Source organism: Polypterus senegalus, chromosome 6, assembly GCF_016835505.1.
Source record: "Polypterus senegalus isolate Bchr_013 chromosome 6, ASM1683550v1, whole genome shotgun sequence".
NCBI lineage: Eukaryota > Metazoa > Chordata > Cladistia > Polypteriformes > Polypteridae > Polypterus > Polypterus senegalus.
This window is the reverse complement of record NC_053159.1, coordinates 161,364,488-161,376,794: the sequence shown is the minus strand read 5'-3', so window position 1 is coordinate 161,376,794 and position 12,307 is coordinate 161,364,488. Positions and strand designations below refer to the sequence as shown.

General features: G+C 39.5%; 1 protein-coding gene across 1 annotated transcript in view; it reads right to left on the bottom strand.

The window, feature by feature from the left end:
- Positions 1–8,605, bottom strand: part of LOC120531748 (polypeptide N-acetylgalactosaminyltransferase 5) — a 28,325-nt gene extending 19,720 nt beyond the window's left edge. The window contains exon 1 of the mRNA XM_039757439.1: positions 6,956–8,605. Within this exon, the coding sequence (XP_039613373.1) occupies positions 6,956–8,001 (1,046 nt within the window). The 5' untranslated portion in view covers positions 8,002–8,605. The remainder of the gene's footprint in view (positions 1–6,955) is intronic.
- Positions 8,606–12,307: the final 3,702 nt, after the last annotated feature.

Sequence of the window (12,307 nt, the reverse complement as noted above, 5' to 3'; positions counted from 1 at the left end):
GAAACAGCAAAACCATGTCAAGCCCTGGGCCATGAATTATGGGATTGGAGGTTGCCCCAGAAATATCAGGCACAAGGTAAAAAAAAACAAACAACTCTACTCTGGGGTGTCATATTACTGCAGGGTTCACTCATGCACACACCCATACTATATCCCATTTTTCTCATAATTCTGAAGGTGATGTGCTATAAGTAAGAGCTGTATTACATTAACCTATTGTCTGTGTTCACTCTGAAGCAATAAGCATCTTGAATAACAAATAAACAAATGACTGCTATCTATTATCCTCATCATTGCTGAATTTAATGGTTACTGCACTGCATTCAACAAACTTTTTATTTAGGTGGTACAATTATATGATTACGTTATTTTATTCTCTCTTAGTTCACGTACAGTAGTCCTTGTTTTAGTGTCTAAGAGCACAATAATGAATCTAAAGTACCTGTCACAACTGAAAAATAAACTTTGCAATTATAAACTTTGAACATTAATGTATTTTTTTTCCTCAAACAGTGTCAAATCCACACACACACACACACAAATGTCTTCAGCCATGCGGACTTTGGCCATGAATTGATGAAGGACACCCTCCATTAGTACCTGTACACTGACTGTGATACAAAATGTCTGTTGACAAATGTGTCCATATTTATTTGATTATGGATAGCATCAACAAAACAATTTGTAAGAAATGATTTGAACTAACCCCTAAAAAAGAAAAAAGAAAAAAAAAAACCATGAGCAAATTGTAGCAACTAGTGAATAACATTTCAGAAGATATTTTTTGCAGCATAAAAAGCTATGGCCATTTTGAAAGACACATAATAAGGGGGAGGGGTAAATGAAGAGTGGTTAACTAAAACAGAAAAACTTATGATTTACTTATGATTTAAAGCCAAATGCACAACCATGAGTTACCAAGTGAATCTTTGAAGCATGCAATAGCTGATGGTTTTTGACTTGGCCAATCTATGAATCTGTCTCCAGTGGTCGACAAACTCCTCCCCGAGGTTCCCTATGGTTGCAGAATTTTGTTCTGAACAGTTTTACAATTAGCAAGTAATTTTGCCTCTAACTAATCTTTTTTTATTGTCTTTTTTCTGCCTCGTCTTAGTCTGCATTTAGAAAAGCAGAGCAGTGTGATTTTTAGATTTAAGACATTTAGAAATATGTATGTTTTTGCAATATCTTTAAATACGTAACTCTCTTTTAAGGATTTCCAATTTTCTGTGAAGTTTTCCCCTCTTATACAATCCTAATAATGTAAAATAATAATAATAATAATAATAAGCAGAGCAGACACCTGGGCAAAAGACACTGAACACTTAAAAGTTTCAGCTACTTCAGCATCAGACCCACCAAGGTCCTCCTTTTACAAATAATGGATAAACTATACTGAACTCCTGGAAAAACAGAAGGAAAATCATGATGACGAAAACCTTAAAAACTAAATAAAACACTATGAATAAAACATGATCCCCATATAACATACTGTACATAAATATTTGAGCACCAAACTTTTTTTTATTTTATTGATTTTATTGTAATCATTCCATACAAATAGCTCGATTTAAAAAAAAATAGGATTGAAAACAAATCAACCCTCACCCCTAAGAAAGAGATCATGGCCAACAGAGTTTAAAGCTGGTAAAAATAAGTAAATAGATGAGTTTAATGAACGGATAAAGATAAATGGAGAAGAAAAAGAAATTGGGGTATAATCTGCTTCCTCAGTGGTTTAAGAGCTTAATCTAAAATGTTATTGATTAGATCATGCCAGGTTTTGAAAATGTTCTGCACAGATACTCTAAGTGAGAATTAGATTTTTCCAGTTTCAAATAGTATATAACATCAGTTATTCACAGACTTAAAAGAGGAGAGTTAGGATTCACCAGTTGCCAATAGTGTAGTGAAGGCAACTACAGTTTGTCCTTCTCCAATTTAAGCCCATCTGGAAGTACACCAAACGCAGCTGTTAATAAGCACCAAACTTATTTTTGTGATTTCTAAATTAATCCCAAACACAGAAACTGGGAAACAGCAGCATGCCTAGGTAAGGTACGTATGCAACTGAAAACAAAAGTGACTTGAAACAAAAACTTGTATCTGTCTCCAGAACTGAATTTTGGGAACCATTGATCTAAGCCTGGCCTACTACTGACACAAGACCTATACATAACTTTAATTGTTAAACCTATTTTGAGTTTTAAAATAGTCTTTTTCAAATATACCCTATATATACTTGCACAGTTTTTACTTTTTGCAGCACATTTTTAATCAGTCTTTCTTATTTAAACTTGGACCACAGGAAGCAGTTAGTTTTTAATGATCATTACTCAGATTTTAATGTTTCAAAGAATGTGAGAATTCAGGTCCAAAAGAACTATACAGTATACTGCCATTCACAGAGAAACTTCCCAAAAAGTCTGACATTTGTGAAACTCAACTCATACCACACATTTAATGATTGGATAGCAATATGGTAAATGTAAGTGCATCTAATGCAAGTTACTAAATAAACATCAGTACTTAACTAAGCTCCAGTCTTTCATTTTTAATCTACTTAATCAAATTCAAGTTCTGTGTCATGAAGAGTGGGAAAGGGGTTCACTCAGCAGCAAGAAAAACAAGCCAAGAACCAGCCCTGGACAGGGGGTGGCAGCATAACAGCAGAATACACAATGCACACACTCGTACTAGTCCCTATTTAAAGTTACCACATATGGCTAGAAGATGCAAAATCCACATGGACAGCGGTTAGGCCAAGATTCAAACTCAGTATTTTGGATCTACGAGGCAGGGATAACCACCATTTCACCCCTTAAATAATTTAAGAGTAAACCTAGATGACACAGAAAAAAAAAAAAAGTAAATTAACAAAAGGACCTAATCAATCAGCAAGAAAAGGCTATCCTGCTCAAAAATCATTATGGACTTTGCATGTTCTTTCAGTGTACCTGTGACCTTCCTTCAGGCACTCCGATTTCCTCCCCTACCCCAAAGTGTTAAAACGTCTAACAAGTGACTCTAAGTATGATATATGTGTAAATAACACTGTGTGAGTAAGTGTACAATGCGATACTCTAGTATCTTATAAAGCAGGAGTTCTCAGGTTCAGTCCTGAGGACACCCTCTGGCTGCAGGCTTTTGTGCCAACCAATTTCATAATCAATCAATACTTTTTAGTTTTACCTGAACTTATTGTTTAATTAGTTGTCCTTTTTAATTTATTCTCTTATCTTGCTATCAGAAAAGTACATTAGTGCAAGTTTTATATTTAAAAGAAATATTTCTATTTTTGATATATCTTTAGACCATTAACTCATTATGTAATTTTCTTTAAAAATACATTTTTTCTGTGCAGTCTGCTCTCTTAATTATAATCAAATACTGATAATTAATGACAAGGAAGAGCAGACACCAGTGCAATCAACACTGAATGCTAAGGAGCTTCTCTTTTAGTGTTACCAACTTGTGTGCTTATTAGTAAACTAAGCACCCAGCATGGCTCAGGAATATTTGTAGAATGGGTTAGGGAAAGAAAGCAAAGGTTTATTCATTTTTTTTCAAAAGGCTGACCCTATTGTTATTACTAGTTGTCCCATCTGTCATCCACACTGCCTCCCTATCAATGTATTTATTTTTTTTCTCCAGCTTTTGGAGTTTTTTTATTTTTTATTTTTTCTGTCCACCCTGGCCATCGGACCTTACTTATTCTATGTTAAATTAATGTTGATTTATGTTTATTTTTTATTGTGTCTTCTATTTTTCTATTCATTTTGTAAAGCACTTTGAGCTACATTTTTTTGTATGAATATGTGCTATATAAATAAATGTTGATTGATTGATTGATTGATGTCTCTGCTCCTTTGATTGGGGAATGTATTCTTTTTGCATCCCACTGGATTACAGAATTGCAGGAACTTCTTGCTAGGTTGTAACCATGAACGCTGTGATGTCTGACTTGTTCTCTTGGTTCAACCTGGACAGAACCTTCAATTGCTTCAGGGGCGCTGTACAATGGCTGACCCTGCGCTCTGACCCCGAGGGGTATATGAAAACTAACAAATTTCTAATACGAGAAACGGTATAAGGCTTAAATTATGAATAACAGCCAACAAAGCAGGGATTAAACAGCAGCTCTTTGATTATCCTATGTGTTGAAGTTCAATTCCTCTCTTGATCAAGCCCCACCCAACAATCAATCCCCTCAGCAAAAGCACATAACACTCCCTTTTATATTACGGCACATTAAAGCAGCACACGGTGTTACCTGGGCTAGAGAGAAGCTATGCAAAATCTGGTCTAGATATTTCTAGGTCCGAACCATCAGGTGACATTGGTGTGCAAACTGTAACACATAGTGCGGAAAACAAAGAACAAAAAAAAAAAAAACACCCACAGGTGCCCCATGGTCCAAAATTTTGTGTTCCAGAGTATTCTGTCTTGTCTGTATGCAAAATCTGTTTCAGATTGGTCAAACAGTGTAGGATTATATATGGAACACACAGACAGACATTCTATTTTATATAAACACAAGGAGATAGCTGCATAAATAACCAAAAAGGAAAAAGAACAACATATTTAAATCAAAAAATTCAGTTATACTTCTAACACACAAATTCCTGCGTCATTCAGTAAAAATTTACCATATCCAGTTTATGATTTCTAAACTAATACACAAAAAAAAAAAATACACGCACAAGCTGGGAAGCAGCAACTTTCTTAATTAACGTAGGTGTCCAAGTAAAATAAGAAATTGTTTGGTATGAAAACCAGCATTTATGGGGCGCCTCCAGGACTGAACTTTAAAACCACTGTTTGTATAGATCAATGTATGACAGGGATCCTCAACTGCCATCCTGGAGAGCTGCGGTGGTTGCAGGTTTCTGCTTCAACCTATTTCTTAATTAGAGCCTGCAACCACTGTGGCCCACCAGGACCATAATTGAGGAGCCCTGTGTAATGGCCTTGAGTCCAGGGCTGTTGTCATTGGCTCTGGCTTGCTGAACACATAATTCAAGAAGTGAGCCTGAAAGTTATAGAAAAGCGGATGGACTGATTGACAAACTTGTGGCCCTGGTGAATTAACCTTACTCATCCTTTTTTGTGCCACTATAAAAATTAACCATATTTGTTCTTATTCTGCTACTAATTCAAAAATCTTGATTTAATAAATTTAAAAAGAACACAAAGAAACAAAAACTCCAGCTAATAAACACAACTCTTACATTTTAGTTTAGTTTAATTTTGTGTTGATACTAATAAACCTCTATACTAATGGACGCACCTTTAAGGACCCCTCTGTCAAAAATCCTCAAACATGCAGACGACAAAATGTTCATTGGATTCATTGGAAATGGTGACAAATCTGTATACAAAAGGGAGGTTGTGCATCTGGTTGGCCCTTTGGTTGTGGTCAGAACAATCAGGAGATAAACATGTTTAAAACTGTGGCAATAACAGTGAACTTCAGGAGCAACACCTCTCTTCTTCATTCTTAAAAATACTGTGTCAGGTGTGGAAATGTCTATGTTTCTAGAAGCCATAATCACCTGGGATTTGATATGAAAGACCAACAATGATTCCACCATAAAAAAAAGGTACAGCGGTGGATGTACTTCCTGTGACAACTGAGGACTTCAGTCTCACACTGGAGCTGCTGATTCAGCTGTACACTGCAATCACCGAGTCTCTCTTAAGCTGATCCATTACAGTACAGGTTGGAACAGCAACTAAACAGTAAAAGGCTATAATAAATAAGTCACTTCTGCCAAAAAGGTCACTGGTACCAGTCTTCCCACCTTACAGGACCTGCACTATTCCACAGTCATGAAGCAAACAGGGAAAGTCATCACTCACCCCACACTTCCAGGACACAACCTCTTCGAACTTCTCTTATCTGCCAGTCATTACAGACTAAACAATGCCAAAACATTCAGATATAAGAACAATTTCTTTCCACAGGCCACCAAACTCAAATACAGTTTTCTTTGGTCAATATACCCCTCATATCTTGCAATATTCTTAAATATAGCTAATTAACTTTCATTAACCACAAGGAGAAATTTAGTTTCCATGGAAGAACAGAAACAAAAAAAAAAAACAATGATACATACACACGGGCCAAAAAAAACCAATCACCTTAAGTATAGATAAATAATAAATGCACAGCTTAATGTGCAGAAATTCCAAAATTAATTTGAAGAGTATAAGCATTTTGACTGGGACGTTAGGAGGATGCACTTAATTGCCTGATAGTGGTGGGTGAAAACATCCCCATAAGTGCTTCTCAGCACACCAAGGCAGAATGGACCTGTGGCAAAAACTGGTCCAAGACAGCACCTCCTGGAGGGCCCGGGGGCATTTTTCATGATGGCATCCAACGTTGCCACTATTCTCTTTTCCATAACAGCTTCCAGTGTTCAGCCTTTCCGGCACTGTCTTGCACATTCCCTTCTGTGCCCGGTATTTATCTCAGGTGTATACTTAGCAATTGTGTATGTCTGTCTATCGTGTAACTCTACTTGGAGAGTCATCAAAAAAACGGTGTCAAATTACTTGTATGCGTGCATACTTGGCCAGTTAAGTGTGACTCTGATTACTCTTATTTCACTTTCTAAACCGACTATCCAGTTCTGGTTAGAGGGGGCGTCGGTGTCCCTCCTGGCAGGAAATTTAATTGGCTTAAAGCTGGGTGCAAACCAGGCTATGTAAGGGTCGCGGCCTTAGGTTAAATATGGCTAACGAAATCGGCCTGCAAATTAAAATATAGGTTATATTTACAACAGTTTCAAATAAGAAACTGACGTTAAAACGTGAGAACGACACCTTCTATTGTAAAATTATTTCGGTTACAACTGTACAAGAAACAAGAAAATGCATCACTAAGACAAATACTTAAGTACACTTAAATAAGAAAAAAAAAACACTTTAATCTTTGGGATCTCCTTACCCAGCTGGTCTGGTGTCTGGAATCGCTCGGTCTACGGGAATCAAGTCGCTCAAATACACGTTGAAATGGCCCTCTTTCCATCTCTGCCTGGCTTTCAACTCGTCCTCCGGCGGCACTGCCGCCCCACGCCCGAACTGACCCGGGGCTTCGGGGTTTCTTGGATTGCTGGTGAGATCGACTCGCAGTACTTTATGCTTCCCTGTGTCGAGCCGAGTCGCCTTATTAGGAGCTCCGGTGATGTTGCGCTCGCTGATCCCCGGAGGGCCGACGCCGAACTTGGCCGCGTTCTCATCCTGTGTGCCTTGTGTCTTATTGGGCGCCCTGTGCTCGGCTTTAATCAGCAGTCGCGACGCTTTCCCTTCGCTCTCTGGCTCGGCCCCAAGGCTGTCGTTCTGCCCCAGTTTTTTATGGTCGTCTCCGGCGGCGGGTACATGTTCCGCGGCTTGTTTGGAGTCTTCGGCGGTGCCGAGAGCCACTTTAGGATTTCCTGGAGAGTGCGAGGACCTGTTCCCCTGTTGCGCGCGTCCCAGTGTCGCATCTGTGCTGAAGCCACTGAGCTTATTTCGCTGTATCTGGGACTTGTTTTTATTGTGTAACTTGGGCTGTCTTTCTTTATCGAGCACGTGGGGGGATGTTCTGGCTTTCTCTGGCCCCCCAGTTTTGTTTAGCACAAGTTGCGCGTTACCGACTGGAGTCCGACCGCCTACAGCAGCATCGCCGGCGACGACTTTGCCTTTCTTCTTTTGGAGTTTGTCGAGTTTCGGAGGAGCGACGCGCTCACCCGCTTCCAATCGGGGTCTGTCCTCTTTCCTCGGCAGCAACCTGGTGGGTCGTTTCCTTAACAGAGGCGCATGGCTGGCGGGCTCCTTTTGTCCTTGCCTTACTTTCTCCAACAGCTTCATCTCTTTCTTATTAAGTTTGCTGTTTGCTTCACTGAATGAAATCCTGAGCGCTGCCATGTCAAAAAGTAACCAGAGGACGGAGGCAAAAAAGATAAAAGCGAGCACCCTTCCGCTGCCTCTTAAATGTTTCCTTATTTTCATCATGTTTTGAGAATAAAAATTATGATCTGAAAAAAAAAATCTTAAAATATCTGTAGGTTATCAAACCTGAAAAAAAAATCCGATTTATTCCCTCAGTGCCGATGACTGTCATGGAATGCTTGCGTGGCAGGCGGTGTGGGCAGCTGGCTTTGATGAAGTGCCCAGCCTCAAACCCAAGGGTTAAAATTCACAAGATTGTAAGTAAAATGCCATGTGTGGGCATAAATCGAGTCCCACGTAAAACGAATTGGAGAAAATGGCAAAGGAGCCAGTACCCACTCTTCCCACGGCGCACCTCGTTCCACAGACTGGCATACATGAGTACCCAAAAGTTATGCAGATTATCAGGGTAGTAAAAATCCCTCAGCCGTAAAAGTGGCACATGACAAAAAAAAAAAAGTGTCGCAAATTTTACACTTTGTGCCCAGCCGAACTTCTAAAATTGCTGTGCGACGTGCTTCGCTAACCCCCTCCGGAAACCTGCCCTTGTGAGGAATACCTGAGAGGAGTCGAGAACACTCCCCATGGCTGGAGCTCAGCCCCTCTCCGCGGCTTGGCTGTCTGCAGCACCGAAAGGAAACGCGGCTGCTTCTTATTACGCGTAGTCTGGCTCAGCTACTGTTGGATATGAGAAACGAACACCTCTTTAAGTATACAGGACAAACTCGTTTTTTTCCCCCATGCAGAGTTCTTGTCGATTAGGTTGCACAACCAGTTTACCATAAACTTTACTGTCACCTTTTCTGACACACCTTCGATGATCCTGCATTCTTTAAATGTAATAAGATATTAACATTTTAGGAAGATTGCAACTCACGACAACATAAACTTGTTCCTGGAGGGCCGCAGTGTAGGCAACACTCACTCTCTCAAGTTAAGTGACACCTCAAAACAATCCCCCTTTGTAATTGGACTCATAGTATTTTTACTTTGGCCTGATTTGAAAGGTAGAGTGAGACTACTGCTTTGTTTTCAGTCACTTTGCTTTGACACAGACTATCCATCCATTCATCCTTTTTCAAACCTGTTTATACTGAGCAGTGTTATAAGGAAGCTGGAGCAATCTCAGCAAGCATTGGTTACAAGGAAGGAACAATTCCTCAACTGGGCGCCAGTTCATTTAATGATAAATACTCTCTCTCTCACACACACACACTACGCACAGTTTAGCAGTGCCAGTTCACCTAACTTGCATGTCTTTGTACTGTGGGAGGAATCCCAAGCAGACATGGGGAGAACCAGTTGTGTCTAGAGGGAGGGGCTCCAGAGGCTTAAGCCCCTGATGTATAACGACAAGCCCTGATCTTTTCAAATGTTTTATTCAGTTTTATTTCAAACCCCAAGTCTGCCCAGAGCTTCTTTATGTTACCAAGTTTTAAGAGGGACCTCCCTGCTCTTCGATGTTACATATGTATATCAAAGAGCACAAAACCCTAAGAGGGAAGGGGGACCTCCCCCCCACTCTTCAGTTTTACATACAGATATTTAAAAAGTTTGAAACCCCAAGGGGGGCCCTCCCCTCCCTGCTCAACCATGTTATATAGTTGTATCATTGTGCTTGAAAACCATAAAGGAGTCTAAGACCCAGATAATATCAAATCCTAAAAATGTCATGGGGAGAACATGCAGACTCCATGCCAGGAGTACCTGGGGTATAAACCCCCAGTTTCCTTGTTGCAGGGCAGCAGCTCTACCAATGCACTACCATGCCACCCCTTGACTCAGACCATTTCTTTCTAAATGGTGTGCAAACATCAGTATAAATGCTTTTTATAGCCACTGTGCTACCTCACGTGTTCAGATACAATCAATGTACAACATATCCTTGGAAACTGGAGTTTTTAAAATGTTATTTATAACATAGTCTTCTCAAATGCAGTAATAATACTGAATCAGCCACAAGAGAAGAAATAAGCCTAGGCATGATGCCCATTCTTTACAGGGTCAACTCACACACATGCATCCTACTCCAGGCCAATTCAGAAATTCCAGTTAAAGTAGCCACAACATATTTGGAGATATGGTAGGAAAACTAGGGAAAATGTATGGTGAGAATGTGCAAATGTCATAAGGACAACACCTGGGCATGGAATTTGAACTGAGGGCACTGAATCCATATGGTAATAGAGTTAAACAGTGTGCCTCCGTTGTTATTTGTGTAATAATAAATTTAATGACCTGCATGTTTGACAGACAATGAGTTACAAGTCTGCTCTTCCTTAATTACAGCACTGCTTGAATGAGAAATGTTTGGGCAGTTTTCAAAGCTCTGACCCATGGCAGCTTTTTGTTTAAATTCATTTGTTTAAAAGCCAGTTACTGCTATTAATCACATACTTCAGTTAGCTGCAAAGTGCATTTTGCCCTGCCTGAAGCACTGTCTTTTTCAATTGTTTATATAAGAATGTGTGTGTAAAATATAAAAATAGTATACAGTATACTTTTGCTGTGAAATTAAGGATGTGTGAGTCCTTTAGACAGGAGCACATCTGTTATTCTTCAGTATTGTTATTCATTATTTTTCAGATTATTCCTTTACATGGTTGCAGAGGGCCAAAATCCGTTACAGCAAATGGTAGCATAAGACAAAAAAGAATGCCAGTACAAAACATCCATCATACCGAACAAATTTAGAGCCCTCAACCACAATAATGTGCACTTTTTAAAATGCAGGAGAAGACCTATACAGGCACTCAGATGACATGCAAACTTCACACCGACTTTGTCCAAGCAGAGGTTTGCACCATAGTGTCTGAAGTTTTGAGGCAGCAGCACTGAACTCTGCAGCACCATGTTGACCATTCAGTTTTTATTAAGGTAGACAACTTAAGGAGCACGCTCAAGTGAAAATACCAATGAGTGAGTATTCACACCATTTTCTATAGCATTTTATATTTATTCCTGCATATGCTTACCTATGAATCTGCAACCTTTTTTCAAGTAAAACACTAACAATTTCTTCTAGATCTTAATTACCTCAAAAATGAAATTCCCATATAATAAAGCAAGTGTGACATCTTTTTGCAGCTAAGCATGTTTCAGACTATTGGGGATTTTTGAGTTTTAAGGCTAACTTCAGAAATAAAATATCAATTGTCTTATTTAAAAATTAGTTGTGATTAAAACTAGCAGCCACAGAGGGTTTTTATTGTGCTGTGAGCAATATTATATGATAATTAATCTATAGTAATATGTACCTTAATCATCCATCCGTCCATCCATCCTCTTCCGCTTACCCGTGGTTGGGTCGCGGGGGCAGCAGCTTAAGCAGAGAGGCCCAGACTTCCCTCTCCCCGGCCACTTCTTCCAGCTCTTCCAGGAGAATCCCAAGGCGTTCCCAGGCCAGCCGGGAGACATAGTCCCTCCAGCGTGTCCTGGGTCTTCGCCAGGGCTTCCTCCCGGTTGGACGTGCCTGGAACACCTCACCAGGGAGGCGTCCAGGAGGCATCCTGATCAGATGCCTGGGCCACCTCATCTGACTCCTCTCGATGCGGAGGAGTAGCGGCTCTACTCTGAGCCCCTCCCGGATGACTGAGTTTCTCACCCTATCTTTAAGGGAAAGCCCAGACACCCTGCAGAGGAAACTCATTTCAGCCGCTTGTATTCGTATTACCTTAATCAACCAATCTTTATTTTATTTTATACAGTATTGCACCACTAACACAGGAAAACAAATATTAGAATGCAGTTTATAAAGTGCTCAGTATGAGAAAATTAATGCAGCAAATTAAAAAAAGCAAAATATAAATATTTTTACAAAATAGAAGATACATTGAATGCTATGTTAAGTATACTGACTATGTCTTAATCCTTTCTTGTTCACATTTCTGTATAATTTCACCCCCTGTTTCAGATGTCTCTGTTCACATTGTATTTTGTTCACCATTCTTGATGTTATGTGTTTCACAAGCACCTCCCAGTCCCATAGACAACTGTATTCCATTCATTACTTGTAGTACAGCTGCTCAAAAATCTTATTCTTTGTGTCAATTTTATTGTCTTACTGTTACCTGATTTTCATTTTGAGGCAGCTTTTAATAGCTTTTATTTTTAACACACGGTTCTAAATAAAGTAAAGAATAATGGCTAATGTAGTATTTACATCTGCTGCCTCATTGTTTCAAAGAGTTGTGCTCAAATCCTAGTAAAGCCCAAGTCTGCATGCAGTGTGAACATATTCTCATTGACCACACAATTTGTCTCTGATCACTCTTGTTTCCTCTCACATCAAGAATATTAACCTGGCAGTGAATGAGATGAGTTTGTGTCTGTGAGCACACCCATCAGCAGACTGGTGTTTTATCCAGAT